General features: G+C 46.0%; 1 protein-coding gene across 1 annotated transcript; it reads right to left on the minus strand.

The window, feature by feature from the left end:
* Positions 1-1,129: 1,129 nt before the first annotated feature.
* On the minus strand, positions 1,130-6,941 carry IRX1 (iroquois homeobox 1). The gene is made up of 4 exons (XM_080339745.1): positions 6,088-6,941; positions 2,455-3,469; positions 1,816-1,888; positions 1,130-1,411 (listed from the first exon to the last, which is right to left on the minus strand). The coding sequence occupies exons 1-4, from the start codon at positions 6,349-6,351 to the stop codon at positions 1,354-1,356; spliced, it is 1,410 nt and encodes a 469-aa protein (XP_080195871.1). The 5' UTR covers positions 6,352-6,941; the 3' UTR covers positions 1,130-1,353.
* Positions 6,942-15,832: the final 8,891 nt, after the last annotated feature.

The following is a 15,832-nucleotide window of genomic DNA, read 5'->3' on the forward strand; positions in this document are numbered from 1 at the left end:
GCGATGATTTTGCAGCTAAAGCAAGATCAATATTCTGATATCTGACAAGGATTTTATTAATATTTTATTTGAAAATCTCATCTTGTTTCCGACAAGTCTTGGTTTGAGGTTGGTTCCGTTTGGATAGGGCGTCACCACATTATTTCTTAATGACTTTCCCAGCTGCTTCTTTCCATTTTCCACCATCAACAACCATCTGGTATCTTATTAGCACCTCAATGCTCATTTAGTGTTCTCATTTAGGAGAGAAAAGAAGTAAACACTCAAAATATTACACATTTTAACGGACCTTCTTTGGAAGATTAATGCCTTTATAAACCGATAGATTGTCTCTCTGTTTCTTTTTAACCAACAGATAGGAATCGCAGAACTTTCTTCTGGGAAGTACAAGAGCTGCTTTTTTTTTTTTTTTTTCTACTAGGATTGTGCTTAATCTCACAGGGAAAAAATCTTTCACAGTCATATTTTCTCCGTGTTTATTTCAAGTGTGAATCGTTACAAATAATTCTGTTTCCTAATCTTTTTTTATTTCGACTTCGTCAGGAATGTGTACCGAAGCACTAAAGCTCTTGATCCAATTTAGGAACCGGTTTGCACAGCAAAGTTATACACTAGGGAACTGTAAAAAAATGCGTCCCTTTCATTGTCAAGAATGTATTTTTTAACGTAAGTGGAACTCAGATTCATTTATGGATGGAAAATGGAAAATGGATACTACAGAACACGTCTGATTCATCACAATTGAAAAAATAACTTTAATTTTACTAGTCAAGAACCAGCTTCACTCAGCTTGTTAAATTTATGTGAATGAAAAGGGAAGCTCGCGTCTTGTTTTTGACAAAATAGCTACAAGACTCATTAAAAGCTTGGATTTGGTATTTTAAGTTTCAGTTATCGACAGGCAAAAAGACTTGACTTTCTAGAAAGCAAATTATAAATGTTTGAATAGATTTGTAATATATGTATAAGATCTGCAGCAACAGAATACATATCTGAAGAGAGCTCATAATTTCATTTAGTTTATTAGACAAAAATATATGATTTAGACAAGTTTTGCTGACGCGCTATTTACAATCTGAAATCACTCTATATACAGAAAAAACACAAACACATGGGGAACATTTACCAAACAAATAATCCAAGAATGGTTAGAATAACACGATCTGAAATGGTACAATGAAGAAGGGGATCCATCTACAGATTTGTGTAATCGCTTTTATAGATTTGCATCACCTTATTGCAAAAGGAGATTGATGGGAGTCGTTTATATAGTTTCGTTTTTGTTTTTTTTTTAATCTTTTTTTTTTTTCCTTAATACCAGTCTCTGTAATATGTTTTCACCAAACCATTTAATCAAGCGGAAGGGAGAGCTGTTAAAATTCTCGGTGTTCCCTCTTGCTGAGCCAAAGAGCTGCAGGGGGGAAAGGAGGAGGAGGGGGGGGGGGGGAAAAAATAAAAAAAAAGGTAACAATCTTTCAGAAAAAAAAAAAAAAAAAGAAGAGAGAATCCTTTCCTATAATTGCCTGTCTATTGCTATGGCATCCTAGTATTAGTTAATTGCACAGAAATCATTGTCACTGGTGTAATTAACACGAGATCTTTGAGGTCTGTTAAGTTTCAGAAAAGTTACAGTCTGGCTATGTACAATTGTAATTTAGCCTTACTTTGAAAAGATTACAGCAACTTCTATGTTGTTCTTGTTGTCTGTATGTATTATTATGGTGATGATTAGGTGTTATAATTAGTCTTTATTATTCAAACACTCTGTTTCACATAAGTAACATTCCTGCAGTGAAAACAAACAAACAAACTCACTTGTCACGGACAGGCTGGAAGGGCGATTTTAGCGGCTGAGGTGGGGAGTCAGTTCTTGGTACATTTTCTCTTTCTAGAAGGAGACAGAAGAGAAAAAAGAAAGGCAAAAACAGGAGAACCATTTTAGAATAACAGCAGCAAAACTCTGGGCTGTATGCAGAAAACAAATCTCCCTCTCCCCATCTTGTTCAGGCATGTGTAGGTATATGTGTATGTGTGTGTGTGTGTGTGCGGCACTATTCCTTACTTTCAATATTTAAGGAGTATGCAAGCTTTCTTGCCACATTTTGGACTGCCACTGGAATTATTTGGATATGAGGGCCAGAAAGGAGGGAAGGAAAGCAAAACTAAAACTATATATTTCACTGCACTTTTTCTTCATTCTCATCTTATTGGATGGGCTTATAGGGTGAGAATGTAATCACCCACGTAAAATGGGGTGCAATCAACATGTTTGAGGGGAAAAAAAAAAAAAAAAGAAACAAACAAACAAAACAACACTAGGGTAAACTGTCTTTAACTCCGTCAAAAGCAACCAGTTACACCAGGGCTGAATCTGACACCATCCCTCAAGTAGAAGATGTTCATGTGTATGTGTTGGGAGTGAAGTGGGAGGTGGGTGCCTGATGCATTAATTACCTATGTGTTTGGGACTGGTCCTCTCTGAAGGTTTTTCACTGCTTAGGGCTCCCAGGGTCGCTGTTAGAACAGAAGGTTGTTGCTGGGCCTGGAGGTGATGATTGTGATGAGTAGCGTGGTGGTGATTTACTCCCAAAAAAGACCTCACATTTAGCAGGGAACTCTGAGTGAGGAAAGCCCCATTTGTCCAGTTGTGAAATTTGCCAATCTGGCATGTGTAGAGTCCATGGCTAGGGAGAAAAGCGGGGTGCTGGATCTGTGGAGAAGTGTGGTTAACCTGGGGAGGAGGGGGTGGAGGGGGAGAAGATTTCAGAGCACCATCAGGACTGGTTGCTGTCTCTGCCAAAGACCAAATCTTGGGTTTGCTGTGAGATGGCATCTGTAAATTGTTCTGTCCCCCAGGACTGATGATTCGTGTGCTGTTGTCAGAGGCCTCCTTCACCATGGTCAGTGTGTCTTTGGGTTTCAGGCCTTCAGACCCTGTCAGTGCCAAATCCTTCTCCTTTTCCAAGTGATCCTCTTCACTGCTTTGTCTCAGGAGTTCAGGTTTCTCCTCCTCTTCCTCATTGCTCTGCTCCCCATCGTTCTCATCTATTTTATCTATGTCTATGCTCTCCAGGTCGATTTCCTCGTCGTCTTCATTCTTCTCCGGGTCCCCCTCGTTGTCACTCCCGAAGATATTTGCATCTTCTTGGTCCTTGCTCCTGGAGCCCCAGGTCACCTTGTTCTCCTTCTTGAGCCGCCGGCGGGCATTGGCGAACCAGGTGGAGACCTGGGTGAGGGTCATCTTGGTGATGATGGCCAACATGATCTTCTCGCCCTTAGTGGGGTAGGGGTTCTTGCGGTGTTCGTTCAGCCAGGCCTTGAGGGTGCTGGTGCTCTCCCGGGTGGCGTTTTTGGGCCGCCCCGGGTCCCCATACTGGAACTGTCCGTAGGGATAATAGCCGGGGGCGGTGTGGGCAGCAAAGGTAGCGGGGTGGACACCCGGATTATCTTTCAGCTCGTACTGGGAGCCCTGCAACACATTCAGACAAGCGGAGAGGAAAAAGCACATCAATTACCTCGTTAGCGTCTCTAACAGACCTGAATAGGCTACTCCTGGAGCCGGAATACGCCTTGGAGCGGTGCAGAGGGTCTTCACAGGCAAATTCGGCCCTCCCCGCTCCAGGCTCTTCACGTTTAGATCAGACAAAGTTATTCCCAAATGATCCCCCCTTCTTGCAGGGGAAGGAAAAGAGAGGGGCTAAGCTGGGCTCTGCCAGACCTTATGCTAATTTTCTCCGCAAACCAAATCAAATCAAACGATGGAAAAGCAGCAATTTCGCAGTCGCCTCGGCGACACAATTTATTGTGCTCTCGAAATTATCAGCCAGAGAAAGCAGGTACTACACCACAGTTATAAACTAATGCCTGCTCACAACGCCGCATTTTACTTGAAAAATATCCAGAAGGATATTAGAAATGCATGCAGAGCATTCGTCTTTGGCCCTAGATCTGCCTTTAAAAGGAGTTGGCGTGAGACGAGACGGGGGAGATGAATGCACAACTTCAGTATGAAGACACTTAAAATGTAAGAGATTTTTCACACTCAAGCCAACGCCTCCCCACCTCCAGCTCCTCAGTCACACTCTAAGATTCTGGTGTAAAATATTAACTTCTAAGTGTTGGAAGAGCCTTTAAACTCTGGAATTAAAACTAATTCAAACATTGTAGGATATGGATATGCAACACTTTATCTCATAAGTTTTACTTTGATCTGGGCAGGGCAAACACAAATTGTTTACAAGCGTTTAGAGACGGTGATTTATTTGCAATCAATATTCTTTTTATCATCAGTAGTAAAACACAGCAAGTCAAATTACCCCATCAGGTGTTTTGGTAAATAACATTTTATCTTTCTAGCAACCTCATTAGGCCTCATTATTACCCCGAATTGTCCAGATATTAAGTTAATATTTTAGCTCATCATGTACAAATGCTCAGAATTTTAGAATTTATTTCAAAATATCACCGTCATGGTAAATCACTGTAGTAAAACACCAAAGGATACTTTGCGAGTAGGAACTGTTCCTGAATAGCTAACATTTAAAGATATTTTCAATTTTTTTCTTCTACTACAATATCGCACTTCTTTTTTTTCTAGTCCAGAAACATGTTCTTGTTATTACTCTTGCGAAATTTGTGTCAGCCTTAAAAATTAACCTCTCCAAAAATGTCCGCGAAGAAACTAATCTAACTTTGCCAAATAGTTAAAAAGGATCATGTATTTTAATTTCAGAGACAAAGCTTATTCACAAAGAGAAGCCCGATGTAATTTTTGTAATGTGTTACAGAGTAGGCTTTCTGCACTCCCTTTATTGCGCTGTCTGTTGTTATTGTTGCTGAAATGATATTTTTCGTGTAATCTCTGTTGGGAATTCTTTTGAAGAAGCTACTTGTAAATCACTCATTGCTTCTGTATCAACTTTTACTGCATTTGAAAAATCAAGGTTAAAAAAGTGGGAAGTGCATGATCTTAAAAGTGCCTTCGAAGGAAATATTTGCAGCATAAAATGATCTGTTTTCATATGTGGACCCTTGTTCAACACCGTATCTACCTACTTGCCTACATATATGTATTAAATACCATCACAAGTTATGCCTTGCATGCACCCAGTTACAAATATTCACACTTCTGTGTTCCAGGGGGCACAAGAGAAGCAGGACATTTAGAAAGTGGAACCTGTGCGTACCGTCACCAAGAAATTTGGAAATACTAGCAACGAAAACGTTTCAAAGACATGAGAGAGAAAACCAGTTAATTTTAAAATAAATAAATAAAAAAAAAAATGTTACACTTCTAAACTATTACGTTCTAAATAAAAGAAAAAATAAAAGATCCGAGGACAATCTGGGTGACGGTAATTTGTTTTAGAGTTAGCGCCAAGATCTCTTTCTGCTCCGATGCATATAGTGGGATGTAGATGCTCTCGTCGCTTGATGCAAATCCGATCTATGATACTTGCCATGATCAGAGTATGAAAAGTTCAGGGAACCGAACGGACCATTTTTAGGACTTAAGGAAAACGTCTTGAAATACATGGGCGTACCAGCTAGCTAGACTGCACTTTGGCCTTTCGGACAGAACCTGTTAATAGCTCGGCGGGAAAGCAAAGGATCAGGCGGAAAGAGGAGCGCGCTGGAAAGCCAACTGAAACAACAGGACCGACAATATCACCCGTCAACAACACCACCAGTAACAACAATTAAAAAAAAAAAAAAGAAAGCCGAGTTGCTAGGGAAAGCCGACAAGACGGAGGCAGGACCCCTGCTCAGCCTTTCCACCGCCAAGAAGACAAACTCGGAGGAGTTTTTCCCGTCTGGAACGACGGGGTGGATGGGGGCTGCGCCTGCAGACGGACTCCGCAGCCCCTCGGCCCCTCTCTCCCTCGCAGACCCGCCGACACACACGCTCCCCTCTCCGCGGCGAACTCCGCGCCGGGCGGGAGCCGTCAACGCACTGCCTCGTCGCTCCCCGCGCTCGGCTCCGCGGCCTCCGCCCGCCCCCGCCCCCGGCTCCCCCGGCCACCGCGCGTCGCGGCCGTGCTCGGCGGGCCCGGTGGGGCGCGGGAGGCAGCGCGGTTGCTCACTCACCATTTGGGAGAAGAGGCCGAGGTCGGCGGTGTAGGGCAGGAAGGCGCTGTAGTTGGGGGCGCTGTAGGGGCTGGCGTACATGCCCAGAACCGAAGTGACAGCGGCCGAGCCGCTGCCCAGCTCGGCGCCCGCGGGCCGGCCCGAAGCGGCGGCGGCGGCGGCTGCGGCGGCGGCGGCGGCGGCCAGCACCCCGGGCCGGTCGCTCCCGTACACCGCCTGGCTGGCGCTGAGATACTGCGGGTAGCCCAGCTGGGGGAAGGACATCTCCGGGGCGCGGGCACAGCGGCGGCGGCACTGGCGACGGCGACAGAAGCGGCAGAAATATAAAATAAAAAAAAAAAAAAGGGGGGGGGGGGAAGGAATTATAAAAAAAAAAAAAAAAAGGGGGAGGAGGGAGCCTGGACAGCCGGGGAGGGGAGCGGAACAAACCCAGGCTTCTCTGGATCTCTCTCTGTCTTTCTTTCTTTCTCTCTCTCTCTTTTTTTTTTTTTTTTCCTCTCCCCCCCGCCCCCACTTCTTTACTGGAGTCAGGTAGGGCGAGAGAACAGAAATCGAGCCGATAATTTTCTTTTTTCGTTCTGATTTCTTTCTGTCAGAGATATATTGCAACCTAGATATGGAGGAGGAGGAGGAGTGTGGAAGGATTCAGTGGGGTGTCTTTCCTCAAATCTCGGCTCTTCTGTGCTCCTAAATCCCTTAGATGTGATCTGATCAACAATTGAGCTCCAACTGATGTGTCTGCCCTTAGGTCCTAGGCTGATCTTTCAGATACAATTTGAAGTTGATGTTTTGATTGGCACCCACTTGAGCTGTAAGCACCGCCCCGCGCCCCCTCCCGCCCCCCTCGGTGCAGCACGTGGTGCACAGCTCAGCCTGGGCCACTTTCCTCGGTGCCTGCGTGTGCGTGTGTGTGTGCGCGCGTGTGCGTGTGTCCGCGCAGCTGCTGTGCTCTGCTGTGTGTGTATTTAATGTTTAGCAATGGGCTCCTTTCAGAAAAGCCCCCACTGCTGTATGACAACCTGTCTACACGATTTTACAGCTGTCCAACATTGGGGTTTTGCTGTTTCGCAGCCTTAGTGTGTCCCCTTTTAACAAAAACAACTGTGTTGCTGTTTTTTTCCACCTTTAACATTGAGTTCCCCCTTGTCGTCGTTGGACTCAGGAACAAACGAGTGTGGCCGTGAGAGGAAAAGGGGGCTTTGCAGCCAGGCGACTTGTAACAATTTACCACTTTGAAAGAAAGGGGGGGGGAAAAAAGGCATATGAATAAATAAATAAATGCGGTCTATCTATAGCAACCCACAAACGCCACACATACACAACTTTGCCGAAAGTCAAAAGGTTCTTAGCAGCTCTTCCCAGAAGGATTTTTAGGTTTTTTGTTTTTTTTTTTTAAAAAAAGAATTAAAAAAGACCCGCAGCGATCTTCCTCCGTACCCTTTCTCTTCCTCGTACCCTGCCGAACGATTTACACTCAGGGACAATTATGAGAGGCTTTGGGACAGTTCTTAGAATATTAGCAATAAATAAACCCGCAAATCAACAGTGGCAACATGTATGCCGAGGGGCACAGAAGACCCCCAGACCTCGCCCCCGAGCCGGGACAGCCCGAGGGGTTTCTGGATTGTCAAAACTTCCATCCTTCCGTTTCAACAAGGACCAAAGGAAACGCAGGGGTGGACATGATAGGACCAAAACGGGCTGTTGCTATTACCGTCATTAGCAGCAATGATTAGATGAAGAGATTTTTTTTTCCTTCTTCTTCCCCTTTTCCCCATGGAGCGGGGTGGAAGGTGCAGCGGGAGACAAAGGGCCCCTCTGCGAGAGACCGAGGGACTCGGCCGCCTTGAAGGACACGAGTTGTCATTGCTGTGACCTGCCCACGATGCTGCCCTCTTCCTCGACGTGAGGGGCTCACTCGTACCCCGCCGGGGCCGGCAGAGCCTCGCACTTCCCGGCCGGCATAGCAAAATTTCCTTTTCCTACCGCTGCCGGGTCCTCTCAGCCCCGCCAGTGAGAGACACGGGGAGCGGGAGAGCGGCGGGCTGAGGGCTGGGCGTTTCTTCCCCCGACACTTCCAGCCCCAGTGGGACTGTCCAGGGCCCGCTCTGCTTCACGAGTCCGGCCCGGAGCCCGCGGCGGGGCTGGGCAACCGCTCCACCGGGCGCGGGGAGGGCAGAGCAGGGTGCTGCCGCCCCCTCGGCCCGCCCCAGCGGAGCGACCGCGCGGAGTAGCACGGAGCGGCCGCCCCCAGCCCAGGCCAGCCCTCGCCGCCGCGGTCCCCGCCGCTCGAGAGCTCCGTCTTTGTGCTGAAGGGGCGGACGGGGCCACCGAGCTCTTCCTCAAGGGACGGCGCGACGCGGCTCGGAGGGGGCCGCAGAGGAGAAGGCCTGCTGCTTTTCGGGATGCAAGCGGCGGGGGCGGGAGGGAGAGAAGAAGGCGGGGGACCAAGGGTGTCTCTCCTCTTTTGCAGAGCCTAGGGAGAGACGCAGCTCCCAAGGTCCGCGCCCCTCCGCGGAGCTTTGAGCCCTCTCTCCGAGCTTGCAGCCGGCGGGTTCAGACCGACACCACGGGTCCCGGCCGCCGCTGGAGCGGAGGGAAATGCCTCTCCCACTACGAACGCCCCTGCGGGGTGTCTCTAACCCCGGCCAGCTGTTCCCTCCCAGCTCTCCACGAAACCGCTCCGTTTCAGAGTTGGTTAAACTTCTTTCCCCCCATCAGCTGGAAATAGCGAGCTTTGCCCTTCCTATGTCTAACAGAGAGGGGAGGACCTACCCCCCACCTCCCGCCCCCCCTTCCAAATTCTCACCCTCAAAGCAGGAGTGCAACCCCCAGGCAAAAACGCACCGCCGTAACAAAGCTGAGTGGGGCTAGAAAAATCGCAGCGATGTTTTGCGAATGGAAGTGTCACATTACAAGGGCTGCAGGTAAATAAAGGTGGGATAAGGCACCGACGCTGCCGAAATCTTCTTAGTGCTTTAGATCTGGGTGGAATGTGTATCCAGAAAAGGTTTCCACTTGGAGGCTAAGAAATGTGAGTCATCCCCTCCCCCACCAGCCCCATCCTGCTCAGATCGGTTCAGGGGAAAAAAAAAAAAAAAAAAAAAAAAAAGTCTCGCTTGCTTTTCTGTCTTTTCGGATTCAGGGGGGAAACTTTGCTATTCTTGACCTTGCGTGGAAATAAAGAAAAAAAAATACAAAGTGCAGGTTACCCGTTACGGTGATTTTGAGCGAAAAAAAAGAAAAAGACAAAAAATATGAAGGAAAAAATAAAAGAAAGAAAGAAAGGAAGGAGGAAACTCGCCGAGGACGGGAAAAGTTGCAAGAGTGGGAGGAGAGCTTTGTTGCTCATCTGCAAAGTTTCCGGCGCAAGGATGAGCAGAGTCCTGAGAACGGCATTAATTATGCACAGTTCTGATCAGTAAATGCCAATCCCTCACCACGCGATTCCTGCTCCTGCATTGGACATTGCCCATTTTTCTAGTGGTTTATTAAGTCACTTTAGTAGGCTACCTTTCAAAGCCCTTTATAATTTTTTTTTCTCCCTTGTGCAAGTAAGCTGGGACCAGAGCTGCTACACTAAGCTACTTAGCTTGAAAATCAGTTTAGTGAAGGTCTGGGAGATTCTGGGTTTATTTCCCCCCATACAAGACCTATAGCAAGAGCTTAATAACAAAAGTGCAAAAAGAACGAAACTGTACGGAAAATTACAAACATCAGCAGCAGCTGCCAAAAGCACCAAGAAAATCTTTCCCTAAAGCCGAGACCTAAACAGTCAAAATGTTGTTGTGACCAACCTCCTTGCCCATAAATTAGCTTGGAATTGTTCAGAGATGGAATAAAATACTTTTTCAAGGGAAAAAAAAAAAGTCATTTTAAACATAGGTCGGGAGAAAAAAAAAATCTCTTATTTTTACTTTTTTTTTTTTTTTTTCCCCTGAAATCTGTGTTTTACTTGCTCGAATGCCTCTTGAATTTTCGGCAAAACCTAACCAAAAGGAGTGCAGTGCCAACTCATTAGAAGAACTGCCTTTTAAAAGACGGTAAAGAGGCACGTAGCAAAAAAAATAGGGAAAATAGGGATTGGGCTCGGACTGAAAAGCAGAGCCACCTTCCCGCTGGAGAGCAGATGCACGTCTGAAAACAGGCGGGAGAGAAATATATAGCGGCGCTGGGTATAATGTGATTATACCTAAGGTAATCGCTTAAAATAAATTGTATACTGTTTAAACTAAATCGACCTAAATGGCCATGCTCATATAATTCAAAGATCATTGGGTAGATAAACTTCTCCTTAAAGAGCTTTTCTTGAGAAGGAGTTTGCTAAGACAGTGTGATCCTTCCAGTTTCTTAAGGCGATGCATCCACTGCCAAGAGATTTTCTCTTTATTATTAACAAATCAGTTTAGATAGGGGTCCGATAAGAAATGCAAATCCAGACATAGGGGTCGCTGCTTGGCCGAATTTTAACTAAAGGCTGGTTCTGCAGGAATTGTCTAAAGGGCATGTTTGCGAAGAGGGTATGTGAAGCTTTAGCACTGACTCTACTTAAAAAATGAAGTCAGTGATTCTGATCTGCTCCAGATGTCCTAAGAGTGGATATTGCAGTGCTGGGAATCCGCACCAAATATCTGAGGGCACTGATGGTAATCAGCGCAACACATCAGCCAGGGGGGACTGGCAATTGTGATAACCTGCTGCAAATGTGCAGGGCTGGAGATGGCAGTGATAAACCGCTGAAAATGTCTTCAAATGGAGATGACAGAGATGTTGAAAGGAGACACCTAACTATGGGGAGAGAATAGGATACTAAGCAGAGCACAATTTGAGAGTGGAGTTCAGATATTTACTAGTCTACGGTTCACCCGTGTAATTTCCAGGGAGATACGCACGTTTGTGCGCCGACTCTGCATGCAGACGCGCGTATATGGACCTGGTAGTAAAATTCGGGGTTTATGCGGCGTTGATAATAAGATCTACCAAAAGAAAAGGAGGCTTAATCGCTAAAGCCCCTTGTTTGTGGCTTGGGAAGAAAACTTTTCATTTGATTCTGTGACTGCTTTGAAACATCCTGGTAACGATTTATTTCACAAATCCTGTCTTGATTTTCAGCTCGCACCGGTAATAGACAAAGAAATTTAAGATGATCTCTTCAGTTCATAGTCTGTTTCAATTTTCTCTTCTGTGGAAAGAACGTGCCGGGGTGGGGGAAGTGAAAAAAAAATAGATTATCCGTATGTTGTTAATTTTCTAACTGTCCTCGGCAGGTAGTTTCATCGTCTTTTTTTTTTTTTTTTTAAAAAAAAAAAAAAAAAAAATTTCTTCCCTCTCTGTCTTTTTTTATGTATAAGTTTAAAATAACTCTCCCATGTTAAGTATCAATCCTATACATTTTAATGATACATCTGTGCAGGACTGAATCCATTAATTTAATATATCTCCCCTAGATTCTAATTATGCACCGAGTATCGGCTATTCGGATCAGTTGACTGAGTTTTCATTAAGTGTATTATATTTGATTTAGCATGGGACCGTGTTTCATTTGACGACGTGTCCCTTTTTTGAGGTGCCGGTAGCACTGGCTGCGGTTCCGCAGGACCTTGGAGTTGGTTTCCTCCCGCTGGTGACCCTCTGCCAGGCCCCGTCGCCTCCGCCCGTCCGTCCTGAGCGCTTCTCATCAACCCTGATTTATGAGCCTTGTTAAACACTCATTATTACTTTGCACCTTTTTTTTTTTTTTTCTTTTTTTTTTTTTTCCAGCCGGGTCTGGGAAACAACCCTACTTTGTGACAACAGGGCATGTGTCAAACAATTATAGGTGGAGAGGTGATGTAGCTCTGGAGCGCCACATTCCCCCCCTCCTCCCCTTCACGCCCAACCAGAAGAACATTTACGTTTAAATAAAAAGGTAAAAGAAAAAAAAAATCTCGCTCTATTTTTGTGAATCTAATCCACAGCAACAGCAGCTTCCAGACCTCTGACAGTGCAAACGAATGGCTTGGTTTGTCCAAATAAACACAAAGTTGCGATCAGGGATACCCGGTCGATTCCCTAAATGTGAACTTGCACGTATCCATGATACAGGTACATGGTACAGGAAGGAATCCAAGTCTAAGCAGCTAATGTACTCAAGGTAACAGCTAATAAGACATTTACAAAGATTATTTAATTTAAGGAGAGCGTGCATTTTAAAAGTAGTAATATCTCTGGCTTTTTTTTTTTAATCTTTTTTTCTTTTTAATTATTAAATTCAGATATATTGATTTTTTTTTTCCTCGACACCCTGGCGGTGACTTTTTGTTAATCCTTTATCAATCCACCTCAGTTGCAACTTACATTTGTTTCTGATAGCAATGCGAATGCACAGATGCTCTCTTCCTTAGTGTTTTTGCAAATGAAAGCTTTGCACACAGGCCTATGTGAACAAGCCCACAAATCTATAGAATGAATCATCTGCCTCTCTCTGCATCTATCTATCCGTCTGTCTGTCTACCTATCTATGAATATTTTATGGGGCTCAACTTAATTAACAAAATAATTTCCATTTTGTCACTAAAATGATCAACAGCAATTATGTGAGATTTTTAAGGTTTATAATTTTATGTCACCAGACTGTTGCTTGGGGGCAGAGGCACAATTGCCGTGCCAGCTGCAGTTGTATTTATTTGTTTTTCTGTCTTGTTCCTGTAGGGCTGCATTATGCAGTTTTTAATTAGTTTGTGTTTGTATTTCACCCGTCCCAAATCAATGCCATCCTGGAGCAATGCAATGTAAATTCCTGCAGTACAGGTGTAGCTGCTAGCTCTGGAACACTAGGAAACTCATGTCTTACAAATGAAAGCAGTGAATGCCATTCAGCCAAACTGTCAGCTTTAAACAGCCAAGAGGAAGGAGATCAAAGCAGAGAGCAGGAACTTCTACTCTCCAGATTAGTCTTTATGGTTTGAACGCCTAATGCTATTAAAGGGAACCAGGACATATAGCACATCATTGGCTACAAAGTTACTTCTAATTTTGCTAAAGTCCTGCCTTATTTTGGCCAATGTAAGCCTTCAGAGCATTTCAAGATGCACTGTTTCCTTTGAGGCCTAGTAGCTACTCATCTGAAATTATGCAGAACTAATACCTTCTGAGACACGTTTCTGTTTGTGCACATATTTATATAACTTATCGCCTTTTGAAAGATAATTTTGATTTCCTCCTAGGTTCCACAAAGTCTTTTAACAGAACTCGCAGCAATAAAACCTGAAATTCTAGTATCTTCAGACATGAAAAGTCCCTTTATGTTGTGTTTGGTGTCTCTTCTTTCTTGAAATGACCTCTGTACAGTGGTGTATAAATCTATTATTCCAGTCACTGGGAAATTCTTTTAAAGCTTTCCTTTTTTTTTTTTTTTTTTTTTTTTTTTTGTCAGGAATAAGAGATCGTTCATCTTTAACTAGGCCACATAGAAATTATGATTCAACAGCAGTGTATATTTAATTAGAGTAATCTCACTTGAATTTAATTACCTAATGAATTATTTGTTTAAAAGGTAAAAAGGCTTGTTTGCCAAGTACAGTGCAACCCACTGATAAGAACTTCCGTTATAAGAACATTAATATTTTTGAAAAAAAAAAATTGGTTTTATATTTTAACTCTTTGTTTCTGCCAGCCGTCGGTGGGCACGCCGAGCTCCACAACCATCAGGGTTCTAACCCAGTCCCTTCGATTGCCCGGAGTGAGCCTTCCGCACCCCGCCGCAGGGGACTCGTCTAAGTAATGCGCTCCACCGCACCGCTCCGTGCGGGGGCAGGCGGGGTGGGGGGACGGCGGCAGGGAGGGAGAGATGGGACACGGGCGGCTTTGCAGGCTGAATTTCGAGGCGAAACGCGGGCGCGACTCAGCAAGCGACGGCGAGGCCGTCTGGCTGCCGCGGCGAGAGGGGCTGAGCGCCGCTCCGCACCCTGCGCACCGCCGGGCAGCCGCCGGGCGCTGAGCTGCTCCCCAGGGATGTGTCCCCTCCCTGCAGTGCCGTGCCTGGAAGAGGTACTGGACAGGAAGGTGTCAGAGCGCAGAGTGTCAGTCTACAAAAAGGTCTTTATTTTTTTTTTCCCAGTCTTGTGGACAGTGCGGCTAATGACACTCCTTTGATTGTTTATAATTCTTCAGCTAAGACAACAAAAACTCATCAGCCTCTACCCTTGACCTTTCTCCTTGGTTCCTAAGTTTTCCAGCTACCACACTGTTTGTTTCCAAGATGCAATACATACAGCAGCGCTGAACTGCAACACTTGACAGAAGATTCGTCTGAAACCACCACAGCTCGGGGATTATCAGCCTCAAATCAACAACAACCACCCAAAACCAAAAACCACCCAACCCGATTTTTTTTTTCCTTATGCTGTAGTGAAAGCTCTGCTTGACGTATTCTACTGATCTGCTGAAAAACAAACAAACAAAAAAACCAACTAGGTCCAAAATATTTTTGTAATCTGTTTGTTTTGGTATTGTTTGTTTTCTTCTGCACTGGGAATTCTTCTTGGCGTTTGGCAGTGAGACCTCTCGAAACTACCACTCTGCGGCTACCTGTCGTTCAGACCGAGAACTTTCGGTTTGCCCTCCTCCCTTCCCCGGAACACAACGAGGCCATCAGCAAGGCCTGAATCGGAGGGCGGGAACCAGCGAGGGGCCGGATCGACCTCTCCTTCCCCTCCCGCAGTGATGCTCTGGCACCACATAGGAAGCCCGATCGCTGTCAGAATAGGGAACAGGAGTTAAACCTTATCTGTGGAGGTAGCGAAGGCTATCAAGGGATGCCAAACATGAAGGGGTATTTCTCCCTTACCTTCCTTTGGTAGGTAAGAACCTAACAAACATTTCTGCTTGCGAAGCATCAGCAAGAGGGAAAGAGGAGCATGTGTGTACTTAAACAGTGTATAGGGAGAATAAAGGAGGAAGCAAGCCTAAAACAGAGCTTCAAAAACCTTGAGGCTTCAGTTCGAGACAAAGCCGTGTTTGGAGGTTCCCTAACAGGTGACACTGAAGCTCCCACTCGCGCACTCCTGCGGCGAAGGACCACACCACTAACTAGACCGTGGGTGCACACGAAGGAGAAGAGCTGGAGGTGCACCCACAGCTCAAAACATCAAACCCACCTGCTCAGCAGGGAAGTCTCCCTTGCTCCCCCTTCGCCCCCCGAGGCCAGGTAGAAGCTAACCCGCCGGTCGCCCCGCGGAGGCAGCGGGGGCTGTGTGTCACAGGGAGTCCCGCTGCCACCGGCTGAGGGTGCGTGGCTCCCGCGCACCTCCGCGCAGCGCCCTCGACCCGTTCCTGCGCTTTTTTCGGCGCCGTCGTTTGAAATGACGATGAACTCGCTACGGTTTCCACAGCATTTGACTGCTTTGCTGCAGACATGCCTGCTCAAGCCCTCAGTCAATTGCAGAGCAGCTAGAGCGGCGCTTAATTGCACCCCAGCGCAGCAGGGCTCGGCCCTAGCCATAGCAGGCGTGGGGAAGCCAGGAGAGCCCCTCTCGAACTGCAATGCCGACATGCAGAGCTCTGGGGGTGTGCTGGACGCCAGGCAGGAAAGGAGTGGTGGAGCCAAGCCTCAACCTTTGCTCTTCTCTGTCTTCCCATTTCAAGGCGGGGATGCGGGGACTCTTTTTCTTTTCTTTTGATTTCTGGAGGTCTGCTGAAAAGAAGCAGCTTTTATGTACAGGTTGCACAAACTACTGGCACCGTGGCAGCAGTGGAGCTTACCCAC

This window comes from Nesoenas mayeri (genome assembly GCF_963082525.1).
Source record: "Nesoenas mayeri genome assembly, chromosome: 2".
Classification (NCBI taxonomy): Eukaryota; Metazoa; Chordata; class Aves; order Columbiformes; family Columbidae; genus Nesoenas; species Nesoenas mayeri.

What these genes read in the sequence shown, in the direction of transcription:
- IRX1 (XM_080339745.1), bottom strand. Translation starts at nt 6,351, where the DNA reads ATGTCCTTCCCCCAGCTGGGCTACCCGCAGTATCTCAGCGCCAGCCAG. An exon ending in TCGGCCTCTTCTCCCAAATG is followed by an intron (nt 3,470 to 6,087) that starts GTGAGTGAGCAA and finishes AATGTGTTGCAG; the next exon opens with GGCTCCCAGTACGAGCTGAA. An exon ending in TTCCAGCCTGTCCGTGACAA is followed by an intron (nt 1,412 to 1,815) that starts GTGAGTTTGTTT and finishes TCCCCCCTGCAG; the next exon opens with CTCTTTGGCTCAGCAAGAGG.